Source organism: Paramormyrops kingsleyae, chromosome 4 (genome assembly GCF_048594095.1).
Source record: "Paramormyrops kingsleyae isolate MSU_618 chromosome 4, PKINGS_0.4, whole genome shotgun sequence".
In the NCBI taxonomy this organism is placed as follows: domain Eukaryota; kingdom Metazoa; phylum Chordata; class Actinopteri; order Osteoglossiformes; family Mormyridae; genus Paramormyrops; species Paramormyrops kingsleyae.
The window spans coordinates 31,872,661-31,898,968 of NC_132800.1; the positions used below are offsets into that span (position 1 = coordinate 31,872,661).

Below are 26,308 nucleotides of genomic sequence, written 5' to 3' on the forward strand. Positions count from 1 at the left end.
GCCTTTAGGTTCCCCCGCGGCCTGTCCTTTATCAGAAACTCCAAAATAAACCTGAAATTACAGACTGGGTATGAGGAGTGCATTTTTTTCTGGCTTGCTATTTATTTGCTCGGGTGGGGGGGGGGGGGCGCGTTATTCACATAGACGGTCAAAGCCGGAGTGGGGGGCCGGGGGGAGGCAGCAGGTCCAGAAGCACCCCAGTTAAAGGGTGACACATGCCGCAGAAACGTTCTAAAATGAGACTCAGCTTTGTAGGTAGGTGTGAAGTTCTTATATACAGTAGGTGAGCTTACTAAAGGGGTTAGTGCACATCGTGCCCCCGTTTTAAAGGGATTTATTTTCACAGTGGGGCTCCCCACAGGTATACTCCATGCCATGGTGAACAGCCCTCAGTTTGTTTCCATACTTTACTCATCCATCCATCCATCAATCCATCCATCCATTTTCCATACTTGTTGGTCCTGTGCAGGGTCCATACTTTACATGAGCGGGGATTTCACATGAAAAGAAAGAGGCACATATGAACATTTTAGAATACGCCCAGATAGCACAGCCCAAAAAGCACTGCGCTAACTCTGCTGTCAACCCCCGGAAGGTTCCGGGCACACGAAATTCACATCGGCATTAGCGAAGGAACAGCTCTCAAAATAAAATTTCTTGAAATGCCCCTCCTTGCCTTTGGCTTTCTGTTGTAATTCTGAGGTCCTGTGTTGTGTAACATGCCCTTCTCTCCCTTAAGACGTCGACTGGGAATCTAAAGTGAAGACGAGGAGTTGAGGATGGAAGATCTTCTGTGACATTTATTGCTCCCTGCTTGCTACGGGCTTTCGCCCCTAACTGCAGAAAGACCTTGTCTGCTGTTGGCCTTTCATGTCCCCTGCACTCTCTTCTCTGACTAAGTGCTCATAAGAAGCAACATTTTGTTGTTCTCCTGCATAGAAATTAGCCATTCAACCAAGCCGTGTGGCCTTTGAACTGACACATTTTATTTGGTGATCGATTAAGCGATCAAAACAGTGAGCTGACATCCATCCCCGCTTAAATTAATCGATGAATGGGTTAGTCGGCTGGTCCTTTGGTGTCAGATATATGCCTTAAATTGGAATTTTTCATTGAGTGCTTTTTAATTCCTTGTGGGAAGACAACGTAGCTGTCACGTTAAAGTGGAATTTGAGAAACCGGGGAAATCAGCCGCCGTGGCTTGACTGCAGAATACGGCCCGTGATGTCAGAGACGGGAGACCGAGCGGCGTTATCTAAGGAATGCACTGCATCATTAAATTCATCTACAGCATCACCAAGTAGAATCTGTGCAGATCTCCTGCTGGGGCCATTAATGTGTGAAGGCCCTCATGACAAAGTCAACAAGTACGTAGCCAATAGCTGGAGCAGATATCACGCTGAGGTAGGAAGGCCGCTTGGCACGCACTTGGTATGTCCAAACAAACATTCTTTCGTTTTTAAATACTTGTTGACTTTTTCCAGTGTACTTATGATGAATCTAAAACCAGATCCAGTTATGTAAGTACTTTGTCAACACAGATGAAGAATGGTTTTGCACTCCGCGTCCTTAAGTGCCCCGTTTTCTGCATTTTTAAGAATCTTCAACGGCGTCCTTATAAGTGGCGGCTTTGTCGTTTACCTACCCTGCTATCCAGTAGAAGCTGAAACATCTTATAAGTGCAGTGATGCGTGGGCATTAACTGATATGTGGGCTTCATGGTCGGTTGAGAAGATGCTGTTAGTGGTAATTTGTGTTGGGGAGCAGATGTAATGTATGGGGCCACCGCAGGGACCTGAGGCAGGCTTCGTGCGGGAGGTCCTGGCCAGTCTCAGTCGATGAGCGCAGCTGAAAGCTGCACTGTATACATCAATTAGGTCGCCCACACTGCTGAACCCTCTCAGGGATGCTCGGCATCTTCAGAATCAGCCTGTGTTCAGCTACAAAGTGGCGCTGAAATCCCAGCGACAAGCTGCCAGTGCTGGGGAGGAGATCATTTAAGTGACCTCAGCAGTGCAGCACTGCTTCATGCATCAGGCAGTGAGGGCACTGGATTCCCATCACTTTGAGGTGTGTAGCACTGCTTCATGCTCAGCCAGTGAAAAGTGAAAAAGTTCAAGTTGGACTTGAACTGCTGACTTTTTGATCACAGACACAGAGGCTTAGCCTGCTGAACCATCCATCCACCAGCCATCCCTCCATCCCTTCATCCATTCATCTATCCATCCATCTTCCAGCTGCGTATCTGGTACTTGGCCACTGAGTCAATAATTTCAAAGGCCCTGATTTCTAAACTTTGTAGAACTTTTAGTCAGTTCCTCATGTGTGTCATGTCTGTATTGAATTTACTTCTGTAAAATACCGTTGATATATTCCGGAATAATGAAGCGGAGGTGGCTGAGGTGTTCCTCAAACCTGACGGACAGCGGCGGAGCTGCAAACCACTGCATCATGGAGCCTTTGCACACAAAGCCTGTTACTCAGATGGTTGCCTTTCTGTCAGGGGGCTGAAGCTGCCGGCTCCTGTTCTCCGGCCGTGTAAAACATCGACTTTAATCTGCTGCAGGAATTTACCTTTTGAAGTAACCGCTGAAGGAATAATCATTCAGCAATAACTTATTAAACAACTTCCAGTTTGTGCAGCCAGTGCGGAATTACATTTACATTTATTTACTCAACTCCTACCCTGCAGGCCTCCCTGCAGCTTCTCAGCGTTTTCGGGCCGAATCGTTAACAAACACATGCGGGTTCCGCTTTCATTCCTTGTTCTTATATTTCTATAAGGATTCTCCTTCCAGGTGCACCTCTCAAACGATCTTATTGTGCTTAAATCTTAGACAATCATTGACTTACTTGTTAAATATGTCGAAAGTACTTCTTAAGAGTGCAAGTTAAATATTAGTTCCTTATGTTGGTGTTTGGCATAGTTAGACTTTCAGAGTGTTTTGAATACTTCTCAAACACAGCCTGATTTATCTTGGAGTCACTCAATGCATTTCTGTATGGTTCTGTTTACTTGCAATAGGGAGGAATTTCTTGATAATGATAAATAAGGCAAGAGCTCAAGAAGTGGGTGAAAATTAGCCGGAAAATTTACCCTATGGACTAAGAAACAGCAGAACGTTGAGTATCGTCTGTGGTCGAGTATTTGGAAAGTGTATGACTAATGCCCTCGGGATAAAAACATGAGCTTTAAATTTACGTGGATAAGTCCCCAAGTGGAATGCAAGCAGAGCAGATAAGAAAATCATGCCAGTTCTTCTGGAAACTGGACGAAAACATGCCCTCCACATATGGTGCACCTGGCACGTCGGTTTGGGAGGAGTACCCAGAGGCTAAAACGGAGTCTAATTAGTGTCCGAAGAGCGGCAGGCTGTGACAGGAGCTGACGACTCTCTTCCTGTGTGCAGGCAGGGAGAAAAAGATCGCCACGTTTCAAACTGTTTAGCCGTCAGATAATTGGCTATCGAGCGGCCCAGCCGAAACCTCGCAGACACCTTAGCGAGGGGGGAAAAAACAAGTAGTAATTGGTCATTGTTTTATCTATAATACAAATAGGTTACTGCGATTTTAAAGCTGAGAGCCCTTTGTGCTCGGCAGAGCAACATTTCGCAGGGAAGCGGATCTGGAGACTCTCAGAACCCAGAAGCATCTGACAGCAAACTTTTTAAGTAGCTACAACCCTCTCCAGAGGAATATTACATTTTATATTTCTCAATTTAGCTATGAAAAATGGGTTCATGGGACATTATTACTCATTGCGGGATGTGTGGAAGAGTGCACGGCATGAGGGGTAAAACATGCCTCAAGTTAACAAGATCACGTGTTCGGGAAACGATGAGCTTCATACCGCTTGTGGCAGAGTGATGAATCTGTCTCGGAGAGCACAGACTATCCAAAGCATTTCACTGAGAACCACTGACCCCACATGACTAAGAACAATGAAAATACAATGAAATAGCACAGAAATATGTTTACAGTCATCATAATAGCTATGCGACGTATCGCACCACAAAAAGGACGGCTAACTCGTTTGCATTTAGCGGCGTCATAAAGCGAATCGTCATAGAAAATATACTCCGGCGCAATGGAGAGCGAGAGGGAAATACTCTCACTAAACATAGGTTTCCATTGGTGGCTCACGAATGTCGAGCTGCGCAGAATCTCAATTTAACCTGACTTTGGTGTTACACAAGTTCACAGTATATACTGATAGCATGTATTATTCATTGTAGTATTTATTGATTTATGGGCTTCAGCCTTTGTCTGGCCCTGGTCTCATATATTTTATGTGATATTCTGTATTCTTCCAAGCTGATAGTATTTATTGAGTATTCATACAAAGTACTCAAAGTGACTCCTGAGCCACTGACTTCACCGCATTGCATGTTCTCCGGAAGCTTCTGCTTCTATAGTCCTCACCTGCCACTCATGCCCCCCAACCATTCATTGCAAATTGGGTCGAATGGCACATTTAGTTTAGATATTTGTTCCATGCCAAACTTAATTTCAGTTAAGTCATTATGTAATGGGCTGAATCGCTTTAATTCTGAACCGTCACCTGTGGTAATACGATAATAAAATAAAGGGTGATGGGCGATCAGGGGTATGTCACTGCACGGCCATTGACGGTATATCACCGGTCCTGCCTTTGGGGGACGAGGGAAGGCAGAGGAGTCTTTGTGGGCTGATGGTACCGCGTCCATCTGCGGTTCGGTCGACCCGTCCTGGGCGCTGTGGCAGCTCTGGACACGGTTCTGGGGGCATCACTCCGGGCCCTGGCCTGAATGACATTATTGTTTGGAGAAGCGCGTGAACAATTGATGCGACTCGCACAGGGTGAAATACAGAAGTGGGCTGGCAGGATCACATGTTCCTGGGCCGGGACCCAGCCTGCTTTGCCAAACCCCGCCTACTTTCATGCCATTGACTCCATTTCAGTGGAATTAAATCATGCAGCCTGGTTTACACATATTCGGATCTTTTAGTCATCAGTCACGTAATCGTTTCTGAAGCAAAATTATCAGGGAACGAAACAATTTTTTATCGGCTTTTTTCATTCATATCTGCCATTCCTAAATGGAACATACATTAAACAAACAATGTGCGCATTTAGTTATTTTATTTTATATCGATTTTTTTATTGTTATATTAAGGTCGTCCCTTAATCATAAAATGCAACACTTCCTCCGTAGTCTATCCAAGATGCTAAACGGCAGTGAGAGCGTGGCACCTTGTGCCTGCCGTTGGACTGTCAGGTTCCTGAAAGGGTTAGTAGACTAGCAAGGTATTAAGAATCTATGTGAGTCCAGACCAGCTGCTGCCAGTGAAGCATGATGCCTCAGAGGATCTGGCTATCATCAAGTCCCTCTTGTCTTCTGTCAGACGGAGGTGTGAGAGCCTCTGCTGGAACCTGGGAGGAACGGGGAACGTATTGGACTCCATCTCAGAGCAAGAGCCTCTGGCTTCACTGGATAGCTGTATAATAAATGGACTCATATAATCTCATGTCTGTGGCTTTCTCCTCTTTTACTCTTCCTGGCACGGCGGCAATGTGGGAAGAGCTTTTGCCGCGCGTGACATCTGTGACTCAACCATGCTGTTTTTAAAAAATTCCCTGCTTTTCATGCCATAAGATGTTGATCCTCTCCTTAAAGGCAGTGTGCTGAATGTGAACATCCCCTTTAAAAACCAGTACCCCTTTGCCTGAACACATACTTATAAAATGTAATGTTGGCAGTGTGGAGAGTGAGCGTGGTTGAAAATTTATCAGACCAGAGACCACAATCCTTAAGAAGCAGGACGATCTACCTCATCCCCACATTGCAATTGACTTGCCTGGTATTTACGATGCTGTTATTATGGTAATATTAAGAGTGCAGCTTGTTCTTCACGTAGCTTTGGAGCAGAAATCCTGGTTACGGAGACCATGTGCCAATTGCTGAACTACAGAGTGCACAAGCAGGCAACCTTAAAAAGAAAAGTCTTTAAAGGGCATTGAAATTTCTTCATGACATTGAAAGCTTGCAAGATCTGCATTAAAATAGCAGAAACAGGGATGTTTACCGGAAAGAGGAGACACACAGCATACTGGGAACCATTTCAGCTGATAGAGTGGTTTTTTTTTGAGGAGGTAGGACGGACAGCGTCTGTCCACGTCTTGGTTCCCTGCCTACATCTGTTGCAGTTCTGGAATAGTCGAGGAGGGCAAAGGCAAGAAAAAACATTTTAATGACTATAGTCTTAATTTGCCCCTGACTACTGTCATCATTTGGCACCCCCTTTGGAATCTTCAGAGTCCGCATTCCCCCCCCCCGGAAATGACACGCTGGCTATGGAATCTGCATCTGGCCCGTCTGCCGCCGTTGAATAACACTAACTAGAGATGCACGCAGAGCTGCGATGCTAAATGACAGTCGTACCTTTCAGAGATGGGGATTGGCCGACCCGACGGGTCGATCCGCTGGATTGGACCCGAGACGGTCACATGAAACATTTTGCTGCGATGCTGCCGCCGCGTAAAATTAGCCGCTGATCCAGCCGGCCGGAGGTGCCGACCCCCCCTGCTGGTGGGCCACTTTCAGGAGCGCATAAATCTCACTCTACTAGCAAGCAATAAAGGCAACGACTGTTTGACTTGGCTGTCTCTACCCTCAGCCGGTCCAGCTCAATAGGCAATTCTGCAATGAGAAGAGGCTCACAGTGTCTTAACAGACTTGGGCCTTGTTGTAGCTGTTATCTTAATTTGTCCCACATCTCAGATGCAACAGACAGAAAGTCGTCTCACCTTATCCTTCATCTTTTCCAACCAATCGTTTGGTTGAAATTACTATGCACCTTAAATAGTATGGATATATTTGCAATTAGTTATTCCTGAGCTATGAAGTAATCCAAGTAATCCGTGCAATTTGTTAATTCATAGTCGGTTTTCAGGTAACCGTGACCCTCTGAGCGGGAAGCAGCCAGCAGTTAGTTAACTGCGAGCAATTACGGAAGATGGATTGATGTTTTTATTATATGAAGAATGTCAAACAGCTAAGTCATGTCATGCTTTAATAATTAGGTCAGTGCATATCACCCAGTTTGCAAGCTCCCAGTTTGAACCACCAGATGTCCTTTTCCAGTGCGCCTGAGCTCCACAGTTTTAGATGTCGAGCTTGTTGAGTTTTCAGATGAATGTGGTTAATTTCAGTCTCTGCCTCGTTCATGACTTGATATAATTATGAGCTGAGAAGGGAAAAAAAAAACTAATTTTCCCTGCGCCTGGAGGGTTTCCTTGCTGAAATGATTTTTAAGAAGCACAGTAGCTGCAGACTGGGGCCCCGGTAATCCTGAAATACCTCAATAAAAATTCAGCTGCGTAAATGAAGCCTGAGAAATGGTGCTAGGAATCAGGATGGGGGGAGTCTGATAAGCCAATAAAATGGGGGGAGGGGGTTCTACATTTTGCCCCATAGTCCAGAGAAATTAGACGGCGGATCCGCGCAGATCAGACACCTGCGCTCGCGGTACGAGTTCATCTGGCCCCTTCTGGCACAGCGAATCCCTGGGGAAGCTGATCGCCGCGTGACAGCGTGTCGTCTCCCACGTATCGGATGGCGGACAGCCACCGATCGCTAATCCCGCCATCTTGTGGCGTCCGTCATAGGTGTCAGTGCCGAAGGGTTAGGAGCAAGGGCTTGACCCCTTGATAGAGATGCTAACGGGTCGATGCAGACCCTCGGAGACAGGAGTAACTTCATTACATCCTGCAAGATGATAGCCTTTAATTGGCCTCAGTATCACTATGAAATTGCATACTCAAAGTACTCGTGAGTATTGTTGTAATTCTCTTTGGGTATATGAGTATACATTGACCAAAATTCGCTAAATAATTACTTAATTGCTCAATATAATTATAACGATATAACGCATGTCAGGATGCATTTAATATTCATGTATCTTTCATTAATTTAATCTCAAGGCTGTTTAAATCATTATTGATGAAGCTGTGAAATAGCATGTGGTTCAGCTAGCATGCTTTTAATTGTTTCGCGTTTTCTGCGTAATGTCTGAATAGCTACGAGGCGAATGTAGATACAGTACATGGCGCGCCTGCCGTGGGATTTATGTGCTGTTATTAACAGGAGAGAGTAACGTGTCCAATATCTTGTCGTCGGCAAAATTGTTTGACGTCTAAATTATACATGAAGTCTCTCTAAAAGCCAACCGACCCATTTGTAATACAATATTTAACTCAGTGCATTATGATAGGATGCATTATATAATAACTGTAATCAATAAGTCAATGACAAATGTGAGCGAAGTTCAATTTTGCCTTGGCAAACCTTTGTGTCTTGGCTAACCCTTTAATTAATATATTGAAAATAATACGAGCACCGGGTTGGGGGGGGGGGGGGAGAGACTCAGTAATTGTGTAATAAGTACATACACTTCATTCCCTGGATGCCTTTGTTAAGTCGCATACGGTGTTAAGTAGCTTGATTAAAGATGTTAACGTGTTTCTTGGGGTAGGTGGGCTGTGATCCAGTTTGAAATGATTTTGCTTTGCAGCTGACTTTGAGTAACTCCCTCGTGGGTGCAGTGTGGAGAGGAAAAGGCAGATCAGAATGTTATGAAATCCCTTTGTTATTTTGGTGTCCAAGCTAACATATATCATATATCACCAATTTAATTTCCCTATCGGATTAATGGAGCATGAATGTCTGTGTAAAGATGTGGTACTTTAGCAAAATCTAGGTTATTATCATATTGCTTTAATGGCTGAGATTTCTCTTTACGCTGACCTTTGATTAAAGCTTATAATTACCAGAGATGGCTGTGACAGCTGGGTTCGCACAGAACTGAAGGCAAGCCCACTGCGGGCCACTTTTCCATCGCAAGGGAGATCCAGATCACCTCCTCTGTACCAGAGGACCAGCAGTACGGTTCCTATTTGCTGACTGAAAGAGAATAGCCGAAATGGAAGGTTCCAGAACTCATGGATTTAAATAAGTTGTGGCCATTTTGGCTCCTGGGCCTGGCCGCCGGCGCTCTTCATCCGTGCCTGAGGAGGTCGTGGTCCCAGTCTGTCAGGACATGCATTACCCCTCCCTGCTCTCGCTGAGGCACCACCCCCTTCTGTGAAACAGGCCACGAGAAGCTCTCGCCATGGGCCATCCAAGTCAAAAAGATTGCAGTAAATTGTTCTATGGTTATTCTCTAAAAACATCCTTTAACTGGGTTAATAGTTACCTATCTGTTGACCTTTCTGAACCCATCCCCCCACACACAACCGTTGGGTCGATACTAATTCCCAACTAAGGGTTTCACCATCCAACTCGGCCTGGGAATCGATCTTCTAAACTACTGATGAATTGTGTTCCAATGCCTTTTCTGGCTAGACAAGCAGTTTGCCTGGACTGTAAGCAAAACTCTCCTCTTTTGGCATCTCTGGACTAACGTTTGAGCCTTAGCTGAACATACATGAAGCCTAAAGTATGACATTTGATATGGAAAAAGGCTGGTCACTATTCATCTAGTAAAAAGAGTAATTTAATGGATGCCCATTGCATCAGTAGACAACGTTGTGTCTTAGTCTCTTGATGTATAAAATGAAGGCAAAGCAGTTACAGTATATTGTCAGTAGAGCTGATGAGGGAATCAATGAATTCATAATGTGACAATTCTGTAAAGTTCTTTAGATGTTCTCTGGCAGTAGCTGGTACAGTAACTAGTTACGAATGTGTTGCGTTTGCCCAAATTTAAACGTTTATAATCAGACATGGTCTCGTTCTTTTTTTTAGAATTTCTATTTGATTAGGAGACGGCCTGAGACTGAATTCTGAACTGGAGTTAAAGTTATTCTTGCTCGTCGACTAGCTCCCAGAATGCTTTGCGTTACCCAGTGTCTCAGCACTTCGCCAGTGTGCCAGATTTTCTGCTCTATTTTTCCAGTCTCCAAGCTAGGGTCTGCTCACACCCCCATGCAGGCGATACAAAATAACTTCTTTCCCAATAAGGTTGGCTACTCGTTGATAAACCCATGTTGGCTTGAGTCTCATTTGGTGTATTTTTCAAGTTTTGTCAGTATGCATGTGATTTTAATATGCAAATGAAAGTTAGTTCAAAACTCCTTTGAGTGGAACAGATCATTCAACAAGAATACTAGCAATGTAATCAGACATTAATACACATCTTATCAGATATTTAGTTCCTGAGGTGCTGAAGAGACGAGGAAACTCACCGTCAGATCTCTGAAGCGAGGCCTTGGCTGTCACGCCTGTATCTGGCTTTTATTGGTTTGCTCTGTTGATTTACTGCACACATTCCCAGCATAGCCATGACAGATGTGTTATAATGGAGATGTTGAGCTCCTTGACACAACGTAACAGGCTCCATACTGTGGAGGAATGATTTTCTGTTGCCTGCCTCTTATTTGATGTCTACCAAGTAATGAATCAATATGTAAACATATTTAATATATATTACTTTCATCGATATCCAAACCACTTACCCAGTACTGGGTCTTATTTAGCCTAGAGTGGATCCCTGGATTCACAGGGCGTAAAGCAGAGGGTCACCCAGGAAGGACACACACGTGTTTACACATCCTTCATGACACAGAGAGGACATACAAAATCCATCCACGAAGATAAGGGGATTCAAACTCCCAACCCTGCATATTTAAGGCAGTAGAACTCCACACTGAACGACTTTACCAGCCTAACATTCTTTTAACATACATTTTTAATTTAAATTGTAGAACTTGAAATGCATTTTTTTAAATTTTATTCCCGATGGCCACAGCCGAATCCTATTTCTTTGCATTGACCCACGACAGCAGACTTCCCCCCCCTTCCCCGCACCCCCCTGCTTACACCTATACCAAATATGCATATGATGTGGGATTTTGTGCGGAACAGAAGGATCTGCTTTGCGCTGGCACGCTTCTCAGCGATCTGCAGGAAAATCACCTGCGTCGTCATGCGCCGCCTGCTGGGATCCTCATCCGTTGCCATGGAGACTTCATCCCAGTAGCATCTAAGTGGAAAAAAAAAGAGAAAAACCAGCTCACTTTGCCCCTGTTTGCTCCCTTTATCCAGTTTTTACAGAGTGCAGCTCTGTGTCTGGTTCTGTGCGTTCGGCGTGCATGGCGGGATTCTTCGGGTGCCCGAGATGTTATCTGTTAACATTCTATCCTCCCGATGTCTGAGCTTGTGCTCGCGTGAGCCATTTGCCAGATGTAATGTTCAGAGGTCTGTTCCATGCATTCTGACTCGCGGCCTTGGATGCCGCCGCTTTTGCCTGCGACGGTTGACGTTCTCCCCTATGCGCTTTCTGGGCCCGTTCGTCTAGCTTTCATCCCTTGGGCCTGGAACCCTCCGTGCCGAATGTAGGAACGGGAAGTCCAGATTTCCTGGTCGGCATCGTTTATGGTTCCCAGAGCCACATCCGGCATGATGCCACCATGTGTGAGGGTTCCAGTGACATAAAAACAGATTATTGGCCACAGTTAGGATCTCCTCATTTCTATAACTTTTTGCAGCCGTCTGCACAATAAAAGAGAGACGTTCCTATTAAGGTTTAAATTATGTTTTTTTTCCCCCCCAGCTTTCATTTGCAGGTATTTTGTTGACAGTTTAATTTTTTGATAAGCAGTTTTTTTGTTATAGTCTGGGGCTGGGTGTTGAATAGGTGTACAGAATGTCATAGCTTCATTAACTCACGCTTAATCCCCATTTAAAACTTCTCGGAACTGTCCGATGTTATCTGCGAGATTGTGTTTGCGTCTGATTTTTCTGTTGAAGTGTTTCTGAAATATTTGTGATAGTTTATATATGGGGTAAAATAGGGCAGAGGAATCTGCTCGTAAGGGGAATCTGTTCTAGATCAGCGTAAGAGAGAGGGGGCTTGAAATTTCAAGATGGAGGCAGGCCACTGACCAATAGTATTGGTAGAAACGTGTTACAAAGTAACACATTATTATCATCCCACTATATTTGGCGGGTAAAAGTAATGTAGCTAATTACCTTTTCAAATTAAATACCACAATTAAAATACCGAAATTTAAATAGGCTCATTACTCGTTACTTTTGTCTCGCGTGAAATTATTAATGGGCAAAAGCAGACTTTTCCTGCTTATGATCTAATGTCACTCGACGTTACGGTGGTGCAATGAACGGGTGATATTAGGTACAGTGACAGATAAAATTTGACACTCGCCATGTCACAGCAGCAACACTAAAATGATATAACTACCCAGACAGCACACATGTATAGGCACAATGCCTCTATCGGTATCTAGCCACTAGCACAACGTCACAGATACAACAATACCAAATGTTGATTTGACATTCCCCCAGTGTCTGCACGATGTACTGCAACAGTAATACGATGTTAATGAGATGACTGCAACATGTATCTTACTGTTATTATTAGGCTATATAACCCACAATAGGGTTATACTACATGCATTTTTATACTATACAGTAGATTTGTTCTGTATATCCCGCATGTAGTCATGCTGTTTAAAACCAGATACCAAACAAACAATTTAACTGATTAGAAGTTATTTAAAATATTGGCAACATGATAGAACTACTAATAGGTCTGGCAGTTATACTGAAATGATTAAAGCAAAGTGATTGAAAAAAAAAATGTGCTTGCCGAAACACAAGTTCGCATATGTTATTATTTAAATATTGTTAATAGGCCTAAATGGAGTGCAATAATTGAACAATGTTTTGAACTTAATCTAGCAACATATGTGTGCTGGGAGTATATGCATTAATAAGGGAACTGAAGTAATGCAAAATTACTTTCCCTAAGAACTAATTACTTTTATATACAGTAATTGGTAAGATAATTGAATTACTTTTGAATGAAGTAACTAGTAACTGTAACTAATTACTAACTTTCAGTAACTTGCACAATACTGTTAATCAATGTTGAAATATGCAAACCGCCATTGGGTCAGACTGTACTTTATACACATTAACTCGGCAGACAAAGACACTATTGTCCCTCTTGGTGTCTTAGTCATTGTACCATTTACTTGTCATCTTACCGACCTGAAAACCCATCAGGAAATGCTCAATCTGCTCTTGCACTTATCTCATCGTAGGTTAATTATTTGCCTTAGTGATTGTTTACCAAGACAAATAATATTTCTGTTCCTGTTTGACTCAAGGAAGCTGGAAAAGTGAAATATGTGGTTCTTGCAGAGAGAATAATGTCTATTTAAATCCATCGTCGTAATCTGCCAACACAATGCAGCTCCCGTATTTCAGCGACTCGCTACACATCAGAGTAATATATTGCGTGTTACTTTACTCGTAGAATGCGAATGAAAAATTTACTAAACACGCTGCGAATGATCAATACGGGCTCATTGTTCTGCGCCGAATGGCAGATCAATTAGCCAGTTTGTTGCGATCAATAGCTAATAGATCTCGCCTTTGAACCCGAAGGCATTCCATGTTAGTTCAGCACATTGGCTGGATGTTTAGTCAGCATCAGGTTTGTTAGCGGCCCTGCATAACCCGGTCATTTACGACATTCCTTTAATTAGCATCAACTTCTTTAAGACTGCTTTCGGTCTACATGTTTTATTGCAGTTTACTTTCCTCTTTGTGACATATTTGATGTGTAGCAAAACTAGCCTCTGTCCGATTGACGTCTCTGTCAGTGTCACTCAGGCCTTGTTTTCCTGGTCTACTTCCTGGTACCCTAACCCTAACCCTAACCCTCCTCTCTGTCCGCTCTGTCTACTCTGTGACCTCCTCACACTGGCCTTCCATGTTTGTCTGGTGCACAGAGATCAATGTCCCTACATGGTGAAGGATCCAACTTCAATTCATCCAACAAATGCACCTTCCCCACTTCCTGTCTCTCAGTACATATAATTAAAACAGCAGACACTGTATTGTATTGTCTGTTTAATTAGAGAATATCTATTCAGATGCCCGCACATTGTTCTAATTGTCTCAAAAGCGGAACAGACTTTGTTCTAAGTGGAAGTGTCTGGTTCGTGTCGTATCTGCACCTCATAGTGACCTTCCGGCCTGCATCCGTTCCTCCTGCTGCATGTCGTTATCCACGATGAGTCTTTTCCCACCGCTCACCCTGTCTACCCCGGAGCTTAAAAGCTGCAGCATTGATCCATTTCACATGGTCAGCGACCGTTGGCTTACTTTGGTGTGGTTAGCCTGCATTGTCGGGCTGCAATGGAGGCTCTGAGTCAGCAAGTCCAGGAAGCCATCCTTCAGCTTCCTTCTGTAAGGGGAGTCTTCGACCTGTGGTCTTGTAAGCGTGTGTTTGCAATGTGAGCTCCGTGAATGCGGTTGCCCTCGGTGACTATGGCACCCCAGTAAGGCCAAAATAAGAACTTTAAGCCATGGACCTCCATAACTGAAAACGTGATACCCTTCTAGAGCAGAGAAACAAACATTTGCATGCTCTTAATTCTTAAAATTAGTTGCCAGCTGAATGCCTGAATAAAATCTCACGTCCACTGGACAGGTAGACATATTTGTCGTGGAGATTGTGAAGCAGTAGGGATCCAGCATTTTCGCACAAGTTAAAAGACCCTCGATGTGCCGGGTAACACACCAGAGGATAACACAGTTTTCTCCTGGCAAATTGTTATAGCTGTTTCAGTCTGGCCCATTTTGTGTGTGGGGTGCCCGCTTGTATCCAGACAGATTTAGCTCCCTGCCTTCTTACCCTCATGAGCCCGGGCCCTTGGTGCCTTGCCAAGCCTTCGGCCCGCTGCCCTGGCCACACAGAGGATATTGTGGTGTCAGTGGACCATGAGGCCTGCTCAGCACATGGGGCCAGGAAAGATGTGATCACGGTCAAACATCCTCCTCCTCATTTCCTGTGTCAGTCTGGCCGGGGATCTGCATGCATCTCAGACCCAGTACTTCACCAGTTGCATTTCAGCCGAGGACGTCGCCGTGGCAACGCCGCACTATACACTATAGCGCGGAGCTGTTGCACGTTGGAGTGACGTGCTGGGGTGTGATGAGGAGGCTCTGTGCTTGCAGGTGTATCTCAGCCTCCCTTAGTTTAGCTTTTAGCTTAGCTTAGCTTCTCAGTACACCCCAGGGGCAAAGAGCAGACTGAGCCCAACCAGGGAGGGGGTCGCTCATTATCATCCTGGTACCTGCGTCTTCGGTGGCACTGACTCCTGAGCCCCCCCCTAGCTGGCAGTCTGCCACCCCTAGTGTTCCGTGCCGCGACACACGCAGACGGACCCCCTACTTGGTCATTGTTCCGAATCCTAAAGTAGTGCCATCGCAAACCCAGAATGATCCATCGCGATTGTGTGCCCTCTTCCGGCGAACCCCACGGGTTCAATAAAGCCGTCACCACCCAGGTGCCAAATGCCCGCCGGTTTCCTGGAGACAGATTGGCCGCGCTGGCACTCACCCACACATGCAGCTTTGCGGCCGTGCCTTTTCAAAATGTCTTCCCACGTGCCCAAGGTGTTTCAGATCTAAGCTAGGGCCCCATTCTGTCATTGTGAATTGGACTTACACACGTATGATCGGCCTGGAAAAATCCAATTCACATCCTGCAGGTTTTTTTGACATGAATCGGCCATTTTGCATTGGCGTTGCCATAGTAACAGCAATGCCCGTTTGAAAGCCATTGGCAGCTCTAGCCTCAACGTCCTGTACTGCTTACACAGTTTACAGGACTGTGTGATCTGATCCGTAGCCTTTACACAATTTCTACGTGGGATTTTGTTTTCCGCTAAAACTGAGTAACCCAGGGACGTATCTCTTTGCAGTCGCCATTACTGGATGCACTTTAGCAACTTATCCCTTTTGCAAAAGCCTGCTTTGGCTGAAATCTGCGAAAACAATATGCTACAGTATACCTGTTAGTCACCTTTTAATCGATTCAGTCTGAAATTACGGCCAGCTTTCCAAAAAATGAAATCACTCGGATTTTGGGCGGAAATGCCACTCTTCCTTTACAGAAATACTAACGCTGGTGTTTTTGCCATTTCCTCAGCACCTCGGACTTGTCAGCACACGTAGCTAACGCGCTTTGTTTCCCTGCCTTCTCAGAGACCGGAAAGATGGGAGGCAAGCTAAGCAAAAAGAAGAAGGGCTACAATGTGAACGACGAGAAGGCTAAGGACAAGGACGCCAAGGCGGAGGGGGCTTCGGCCGAGGAGGGCGAGGCCCAGAAGGAGAGCAAGGAGGAGGCACCGGCAGCGGCCGGGGGAGCGGAGGCGGCGTCCGGCGAAAAGACTGAGAAGGAGGCGCAGCCAGCCGGCGAGCAGACGGCGGCTAAGGAGGACGACAAGGGTGCAGCCGCCAAGGAGGCCAAGGAGCCTGAGAAAGGAACGGCCAACGCCAAGCCCAAGGCCGAGGCAGCCAAGAGCGAGGAGCCTGCCGCTGCCGCCCCAGCTAAGGAGGCCGCTCCGGAGGTGAAGGCCGAGGCCCCGGCGCCCCCGGTGGCCGAGAGCAAGCCGGACAGCAAGAACGAGGCCGACGCCAAAAAGACTGAGGCCCCTGCGCCGCCGGCAGCTAAAACCGAGGCGGCCGCTGCCCCCCCAGAGCCCAAGCCCACGGAAGCGGCGGCCCCTGCCCCCGCCAAGGAAGCCCCGGCGAAAGAGGCGGCCCCTAGCTCTACAACGGCCGGCCCCGAGAGCGCGGCTCCGCCCAAAGAGCCTAACGCCACAGAAGCTCCCGTTCCCAACAAGGATCAAACCGTAGCAGTTCAGGATTAATGGACAGCTTCTTTTAAAACAGAATCAACGACAAAAAAAACGAAAGAATAAAATCAAATTGAATTGCCCATCCACATTATTATTATTATTATTATTAATATTATTTTTCTGCTGTAGTATTTGGACTTTGATACAGGTCTGTTTTACCTGCCCGCCTGCCCTTACATCCTCATCGTCCGCAGCCATGGAGTTCCACCACGCCATGCATCCCTCCACCAGGTTGCCCCAGGACCATAAACCATTGTGCTTTCCTGGGCTATCCACGCTGCAGATGTCTTAAAGTGAACCGGAAGGGTAGAATCTCTTTACCAGCTGGACATGCACTCTTCCAGACCCCGCCTGGACCTTCCCCGCCCCCCCCCCCTCCCCCTCTTTCCCTTCTCCTCTTCCCTGCCCCCCTCCCCAAACGCACACCCTCCTCCTGGGGTGCTCTGCTCTTTTGCTTTGCGCGTAGGGCCAGCGCCGAATCGATTGCGTCATGATTCTCCATCGTCCCTGCCACCCTCCCCCCCTGCCCAAACACGCGCACTTAGCCCCCCCCCCGCCCCCTCCCCCGTCGTCCTCGCATCTGGTACTTTTCACCTTGCTTTGGTGGTTGTCGCTCCCCCACCTCGTCCCCCCTCCCCTCTGCCCCCTCCCCGCCTGTCCTGCGCAGGCTGGAGCTGTCACTTTCCGCCCGCCCCGGCAGGACTCCGGCAGCTCGAGGCCCATCCTCCCCCAGCGGTGTCCTCCTCCCCGTCGCCCCCCCCCCGGCCCCCCGATTCCTCGCTCTCTTCCTAGCTTACATATCTGTCACATGTCTGTCGGTGTCTCAGTGTCTCCCAGCCTGCATCCCAGCCGGACTGCCTATAGACGCCTATAGACCTTTGCCGTCTGCGGTGTTAGGTGATTAACACCCCCACTGCGGTACCAGTGATCTTCCCGCGGTAAATCACGGGAGAGGATCCATCCTTTTTTCTCTCTGCGCTGACAGCTGGTAGGTCAGTGAGCCAGAATCCCGGGGTCCGGCGCGGCTGGTAAACACTGATCCCACCGACCTCCTCCATACCTGCTCATTCTGTGGTCTTTTCATTTTCTTTTTTTCCCTCTAGGTATATAGATATATATAAATATATATTTCTTGCTATTTAGGTTTCTACTGGCTAGCATGCAACGTTCCCCCGGATGTCGATGCCGCGCCCCCCTGGCGCGGCCGCGCGCTTAAAAACGAAAACAGACATCTCCCCGACGTCTCCAGAATGTTCTGTTGGCCGGGCCACCTCTTCCTCTTTTGACCGAAGTAAATGCATGTCAGTGGTTGAGTGCACCTGTAGTCCTGTTTATCGATCAAGTGGAAATGGAATTTAAAAAAAAAAAGAAAAAAAAAAAAGTCTGCATTCATTACAGTTACGGTCATTCTGTGTCACCGACACCAAACGCAAACCACTGAGGAAAAAAAAATGTAAAATGGATGCATTCAAATTCTATGTACTTGTATACATGGTGCAACAGTAATAAAATGTAAGTAATGGATTAACAAATGCCTGGAAGCTAATATTTTGTTTGCCGCGTGGCTTTTAAAAGCACAGAGTAGGAAGGGATCCAGCAGTAATGCTTCTGGATAAGTTAGAACCTGGACGTTTAGAGGTCTTACAGCGAGACAAGGTCATGTCTCTAATTCATTTACATTTCCCTTGTTAGCATATCTTCAGATATTTTCAAGTCATCTTGAAGCTGTTTAGATATGCCTAAAACTGTGATATTCACATATTAAAAGATATTTTTGTGCTCATAAATGCTAATATCATTAAATTTGTAGGCAGCTATTAATTATTACAAGGCGTCTTTAAATGACTTATACGCGACTTAAAAATATCTCAGAATCACCCTCTATCCCCCATGTAGGACATATCATGTATTGCAGGATATCTCAACCTCTGAATCACAACTCAGATTGCCAGAGACGTATAGTGTCTCTTTATCTCTCCAGAGAGTCCAGATAAGACAAAGGGTTTAAAATGAGGGGCACAGCATCATCATCAGCCCACATCTTCCAGTTTGAGATTATGTCCGGCACCCAGGGGGGGTGAGACATCAATGGACGAGTCTTTCACAACAAATTTACTCCCATCCCGCAGAGGCCCAGACAATTCTCTGAAGCACCCACGTCAGATCTGCTTTACTGGTCTCCGTACAATAGGCTAGCATTTAGCCAATGGTGTGTAATGTTCCCCTTTCGAAATTTGATGATAAATTTTCAGCTTACTTATCTTGGACAAAAGGTAGGGTTCGCTCACAGGCATCCGGCTCAATCTACTCTGCTGATGGTATCGTCTGGCCAGGTGCTGGCTGTGGATTTTTCAAGCACAATTTTTTTTAGCTAGAAGGAATTACAAATCCAGTATGTCACAGTGATAGACAATTGCCTGTCTGACACTGAGGTATTATGGGTAAACTACCAGTGCAGTGATGCGATAAAACAGCGCAGAGTCCCGTTTTCGATACCCACGATCTGGCGGGGCGGAGGGAGGTAGGGTCATATAGGCTTGTCACGGGGTGTTAGGAATGAATTCATATTATTGTCTGAGTTCAAAGATATACATCTCCACTAACGGGATCCTACACATGGGAAATTAACAGCACCTGGGCTACTCAGCTGACGCCATGTTCATTCCTTCAGTATCTGACTACAGACTCCAGGCCTCATGGGAAATTCACATAACAAGCTGTGGCAAGGCCTGCGAATGGCAGCCAGCATTCAGTACCATGGAGGGTAGCCCTATTCTCCCATGTATTACCTGCCGACATCATTACAAAACCACAGCGGCTTTGACATAGACAGATAATGCTGTGCTTAGGTACCAGGATGGGTCTGGACAAGGAACCCAACACTGACACCAATGCTCTGATAAAACACCTCTGTGAATATGAGGATGATAGTATTTTTTTCTGTTTACGCTACATGTTCACATTCGAACAGACATCGTAGAATTTAAACTGAACATTTATATTCGATACACTCCAGCGGAATCCATGCCAATTTGGGGGAAGAGTCTCTCATCAGCCTTGACCAGAATAGTTTGGACGGTTTGCACTAAAGCTCACATCCGTGTTTAGGACTGTCTGCTGCGCAAGCAGAAAGAGACCGAACGTAACGTCACAGGTGACTGAGAAGCAGTTCCTTAAATCGCTTCTCAATGCAATGGTGCAAATCGACGCATGCGTGCCAAAAATGGCGGGCCTGGGCATTCTGTGTGAGACACCGTGGTGCTCATTTGATGCTTGGGCGAAGACTCTCTGTCTTTCATGTGGAGCGCTGGCCTTGGATGAATCACCCCCCTCACCCCCAACTCCCACCAGTGCTGGCTGCTTCAGGTCATAGCTGTAGGTGCTCTTCTGGTCATAGGCTATATGCTCATGTGTCCTACTGAAGTTCTACAGCACTTTCAATCTGCCTCCATTTATTAATAATAATCAATACTTTATTGATCCCCACGGGGAAATTGTCAACATCAACAATATTATCTATCAGAAGAACAGCAAAAACCAGGACACATTTCTCAATATCAAATACTATTGACAATCACAAGCTGCCTGTCGTATAAAGTATCACGGAGAGAATTTGAAACCTTTGTAGTTTTATAGTGTCACCAAACTTCTTCTGGCTTCTTGGTTGACACAGATCGCTAGTGCAGCCACAGTCGACCGAGGCAGCGTGAGAAGGGTTTTAAGGTGCATTGGACCTTTTAGAAAACACAGTGGGACTCAGCCGTCGACCAAGATGGACGAGTCCGGCCTGGTACAAAACACGAGCGCTCCGCTTGACGTTGAAAAGACGAAACCCTTCAGTGACACGTTTTAAGAAGATAAATATTTTCATCTACAATCTTGGCTTCTGAAGAGACTGTTTGAGTCAAAAGGAAATTCCCTTCCCCAGTCCCTCGTAACTCAGACTCCCATCAAAACATGCGACTTGTTTCAGTGCCCTATAAAGCTGCATAGGTGCTTAACAGCCCCTTTTAACCTGGATAGACACACTCGCTTGCCCCCACATTAGCTATCCCTGGCTGAGTGGTGCTGACATTCTCATAACTGATGCTGCATTCCACTGCTTCACGCAAGAACAAACACTAACTTCATAAATTCTTGTCGGGGCTTTCTTGTTCCTGTTAGATTAATGCTGGAAGCTGTATTGTCTTATTCTGTGCCTCACTCACATCTATGCCATGCGCTATTAAAGAGTCAATAATTGCAAACGACACACGCATGCAGCCGTTAAACGCGTTACGCTGCGTCCTTTTCGCTATTCTCATACGATAATTTTAATCCTTTGTTTTACAGAGGATTCCTCTCTGATTATGAAATTCTCCTTCATTTAAAATAAAATAAAAGAATCACAGTTGACCAGGAAAAAAAGAACATTCCGAAATGGAACTCCATTCTCTTCTTTTGAATGATTCCTTGTTACAGCATCTTCATTTTATGCTCTTGGTTCTGGAATGTGTAGTTATGGAAACAACGGGAATGGGAACCATCCGTCAGCCAGGTTCCTGGTTTAGTCATCGGACCCCCCCCCCCCCCCCCCAGAAGACTCTCAGTCACTGGTTCCTGGATTGGTCATTGGACCCCACTCTCCACAAACATCATTTTTTTCCCCCTCTACGAGACATGTTTTCTTGATTTGACTTTCCAGGGGGCCTCTCTGATCAAAAAGTGAGTTACGACGAACTGTTTCCACTTGCTCTAGCGAACATGAAAAATTCTCTGGGATGCTCGGCCCTGTGGGTCCAGCAATCACATTTCCATCTGTGCCCCCCCCCCCCACCTCCTCAGACAAACAGCTTGCTGGAAGGGCAAACAGTAGCAGCTTAAAGCCAGATGGGTTTGGGCGCTATGATGGCATCTTTGGATGTCAAATATGTTTTTCTTGGAAAACGGACCATTTGTAGCATGACCTGAAGTATCATTCTGGGTTTGGGCCTGTTGCTGCAAGGTCACATTTGGGCTCCATGTCCCTATGACACAGAGTGTCCTGGAAAACGTTCCGGAATGTTCCCTGTCTCATGATTCCTTGGCATTGGGATTGGTTTCGGTATATTTGCTTTGGATATGCAGTTATGTATGGATGGGTCTTGCAAGAACATTCGCAGACATCCATCACAGTCATGAAAACTATTTCTAATATTTAAGTCATGAGAGAATAAATGAATCTTACTAGGCTGGCTCTGATACTCTCATAAGATTCAGCTCCTCTATAAACCAAAAATCACATTTGATGCAGCTGATTCTGGCCCACGCTACCATCGCAAAGGACCCATCCAGAAAAAAATGCATCCCCCCCCCCCCCCAATGTAAATCAGCATCAGGCTACTGCTTGCAGATTAAGAACTGAAGTCCATGGACTAAACTGCCCTGAAAGGGTGTCAGGAACCATGAGAAAGACCTTGACGCAAAAATGAGATTAAGTTGCAGTTATGTCACAAAGGGCAGTGACCCATATTACGCCTGCAGTCTTATATTCAAGGACAAACGAATGCATAGGCTACAGCCCGGGGCCCCACCGCACCTCAGGAAGGATGGATCAAGTGAAATCAGCAGCACCTAAATCTCCATGCTGATGTCAGCCCCCATATAACTATATTTTACAGGTTTTTTTATGCCTCAAAAACTTATTCGCAAACAGATACGTGGACATCATTACATTAACGATCAAAAAACACCCCCGCCCCCGACTCGACAACACTAGGTCTCATTTTCAAGGGTGCAACAGCAACCAACATAATCCTCTTCATAATTTCGTTTCTTCTGTCCCCGAAAGGCTTTCATTTATCTCCCATTTACTTTTATCTCGTCAGCTGTGCTGGTTAATTTGCTGCTGGAACAAACCTGGTAATGATAGTATTCAGTGATAATTAATTATTTCAATCAAATAGATTGAATGTTATTGCTGTATAGGGGGGTGACCTCACATATTCATTGGAAATTAAAAAATGAAATGTTATTAAGGTTCTTATACCTCTTATCTACAGTATATACACACTTTTTGAAATAAAGAAATAATAGTATTATGTGCAGGAAAAGAGACTAGCTTATTTTTTTAGGTGTACTGGGCTTTTACTGTTTATTTCCTTTACTAAATGAGAACCAGCTGATTTGCCGATAGATTTGGCCACTAACCATTTTGATTTCCACTACATAGAGTTTAAAAATGACTGCATACCGTTCATTGAGGTTCAGTGTCTGACGTAAAAAAGACATGAACGACGTACAGATCTGTCTGCTACATTTTACGTTACATCCTCCCGTGGAAAATGGGGCAGATGAGCACCAAAATAATGTATTGAACTTTTTATTTGATGAAAAAGCACCATATTTTGGCTGCTGCATCGCAATACTTGAGGTACATTTTCCTTTAAAAGGCAATGAAAATTAAGACCTCTTACAAAATCCCTTACCAAACGTTATGGCAGAAAGTGAGTAAGGCCCAGGAAAGTGAATTACTGTAGGTCAGCGAAAGCGGTCGATGTGTCAGGAACACACGTGCTGCTGATTTTCTGCCCCGAGAGCCATTGCTCCTCGATGACTGTAAACCATCAAAACCGGGAAAACCCAAACTTCCCCGGAATCGTGTGGAATCTCAGCCTGCCAGTTTCAGCGCTGTGAGTCTCACTTACAGAAGCGTGTTTACTCTTCGTGTTAATAAGTATTTCTGCTGACTTCATCTCCCACATTCGCTTTTCATTTAGTCAGATTAATGACAAGTTTCCAGTCGGCTTTTAAACTAAACGTATGCATATTCATGGTCAGGAAAAAAAAAAAAGGTGTTCACATTTATTTATGTGGCCCGGTATTGGTGATTAACGCTATTCGGCATTACTAATGGCAGCAAATGTACAATAGATGAAAACCAGATTTTAATTGTGTGTTCATCTACATTACAAGTCTAACATAGTAATAACCATCCTAATTGTAACTCCGCCCTCCCCTCCTGCACAATCAGGGTGTGATGTTAAGGAAGACACCAAGGAACAGATTATAATTTGGATCACATTTGCGGGCAAGATATCCCCCTCTCCCTGGAGAAGGTAATATACGTTAAGGCTGTCGAAGGTAGGCTCTTTACCTCAGGCTACCCTACATCAATTTAATCCGTGAAGCATAGAAAAACATTTTGGAGAAGAACTACTGCCTCAGTGTGCAATCCTATCTCATCACTCAGGTACAGCAGCGGACATCAGAGGGGGCTCCAAGCATCTCGACCCTCTGTGCCCCCACCCCTGCCCCCCACCCAGATCAGACACGCAACCTGGGTTTCATTCGCAGTTGCCATCAGCTTGCTGTGCTATTGATGGTAAGTCAACGTGATGGACCATCGCTGTGAGGGCGCTGGAGTGGTCTAAGTGCCCCCCCCCCCGTAACATCACCGTGGAAGTTAGATTGAAATCGCAGTGGATGGGGGTGCCTTTGTAGCTTTTAAGCTTTAGCTGCAAATTTGCACAAGTGTGTTTCAAATCTCATTGGCACTAATAAGCAATTTGATGTATCAGTATAGGCTGAACATGTGTTACATGGACACGAGCATAACTCTACAGGAAACAAGAATTAACTTAAACCATGAACCAAAACAGCCGCGACTTTCCAACTTAAAAAAAATGCGTAAATGCCTTTGAACTCCACCAGCTAACAGCTCTCAGGTAAGAGATGAAAGAAAAAATCCTGGTTCTATGTGCACCTCCCCAACCAATGAAACGGGTTATGTTGTGGGCTGCCAGCCAACGCACGTCCTAAACACCAGCGAAATGCAGTCTTTGTATGAAATTTCTTGCATTTATTCATTCTGTTCCTGCCGCCCTTTGCGTCGCATGATGGCGAGCGGGTTGGTTTATAGGACGCGAGTCGGCAGGCGCATTTGTACATGCGCCCGCATGCGGGGATCGACAGGCGCGCAGCGAGCTTCTCTTTCAGCGCATTCTGGGAATCCAAACGAGGCCCCTGCTGACGGCTGAAATGCCGCATGATCTAAAAATGTCACTTCTTCTCCCGCTTAAGCGAAGCCTGATTCGCCATCAGACGGCAGGCCCGGCGGGAGGGGGGCTGTTTGTAGTCTTTAACAATCGCACACATGCCGTCTCCCCTCTCTGCTCACCAGCCAACGTGCCGCATCAAAAAGCCAGTATGATGCTATTAAGAGCTGCGTGTGTGTATGTGGGTTATGTATGTCCCCACAATGTGATAGACACCTGTTATTTTGACATAGTGGGGACCGTTTTTCCAGTCCCCACAAGGGAAACTCAATTTTATAAAAGTCTGTGGCTGCAATCAAAAAACTAAAAATGTCTTGTTTTGTCTGGATACTTTCGGTTAAGGTTAGGGCTGGGTAGGGGATAAGGTTGTCATTGTTGGGATTAGAGTTATGCCCATGGAAATGAATGAACAGTCCCTACAAATATAGGAATATAGCGTGTGTGTGTGTGTGTGTGTGTGTGTGTGTGACCATGTTCCTTAGTGTGTCCTTTAATATTCTGTCGATTCCATATTTTACTCATACGGTCTCTGTTCAGGCCTCCAGGCACAGATATTAACTGTAATGCACTGTTAATTCATATGGATTTAATTGATTTGTGAGATGATTCTCCTCAGATGCAACACAGCCCTATCTATCCATCACCCTCCGACTGGACAAAGATGGGATATTTAAGCAAAACCATCTGCTAATGGGGAATTGATGAACAGGGAAAGCTGCTTAGTCTACGTTAGAGCTAAATAATGTGACAAGAAATTATATCTCTCTTGCAGGGAGAAAGAAAAGTGTTTAGGTCAGAGGAGTCAGCTGAACTGAACATTTATCATGAGTATATATGTTTGGAGACGGCAGTTAGAGAGATTCTAGTATTTAGAATTTATAACCCTATCACAGGAAACTTAAATTAGAGCAAAGATACAGAAATGTGCCACAACAGTTGTTCTTTAGCCAGCATCATACATGCAATCACAGCACACAAACACCATGTCTCAAATTAGCAGTAATACCGTGAGGAATAAGGCATCAGCTGACCAAGACTGGCCAATGGTAATAGCTGCTGGGCTCTGACATCATCGGTTCACTGGCTTTAGCACTGCCTGCGGTTGAATATCTCCCCTAGCAACAGGCTCCAGTTCCATCAATCTCCATGAATCGACACGCTGAAGAAACGGCAGACGGCTCATGCTGGCAGGGATGGAGAAACGGTTTATAAGCACAGTGCTCCGGCGTGTGGAAGTACGATCCAAGCCAGCGTCGGGCCCGCTAGTCTTTGCACCATGTAATTGGCATCGAATCCTTTTTTAAATGGTTGCCTTTTGCCAGTTATTGCTGCTGTTTTTTTTGTTAGACTCTCTAGTGTCTGATTGTAGGATAGCTACGTGCTCGAACCCATGGGTTCGTGCCCCTTCAAAGACTCTGCTGTTAAACAGAGACTGAAATATCTGTTAGTCTTCATGGGTGAAGATTGTATTATTAGGACAATAATAACTGTATTGTTTTTTTTTTCCGCTAAATTTCGGCTAAAAATTCTGTCTGTTCTTGTATGGCTTTGGGGCTGTCAGACTGGAAACACAGAT

The 26,308-nt window shown here is 45.4% G+C and overlaps 1 protein-coding gene and 1 long non-coding RNA gene across 2 annotated transcripts in view; one reads left to right on the top strand and one right to left on the bottom strand.

Annotated features, from left to right (window-relative positions):
• Positions 1 to 17,052, top strand: part of basp1 (brain abundant, membrane attached signal protein 1) — a 31,669-nt gene extending 14,617 nt beyond the window's left edge. The window contains exon 2 of the mRNA XM_023815782.2: positions 16,062 to 17,052. Within this exon, the coding sequence (XP_023671550.1) occupies positions 16,073 to 16,729 (657 nt within the window). The 5' untranslated portion in view covers positions 16,062 to 16,072 and the 3' untranslated portion in view covers positions 16,730 to 17,052. The remainder of the gene's footprint in view (positions 1 to 16,061) is intronic.
• LOC140589047 (uncharacterized) lies at positions 5,176 to 6,256 on the bottom strand. Its single transcript, XR_011990235.1, has 3 exons — positions 6,067 to 6,256; positions 5,839 to 5,970; positions 5,176 to 5,413 (listed from the first exon to the last, which is right to left on the bottom strand). It is a non-coding gene; the product is annotated as an uncharacterized lncRNA (long non-coding RNA).
• Positions 17,053 to 26,308: the final 9,256 nt, after the last annotated feature.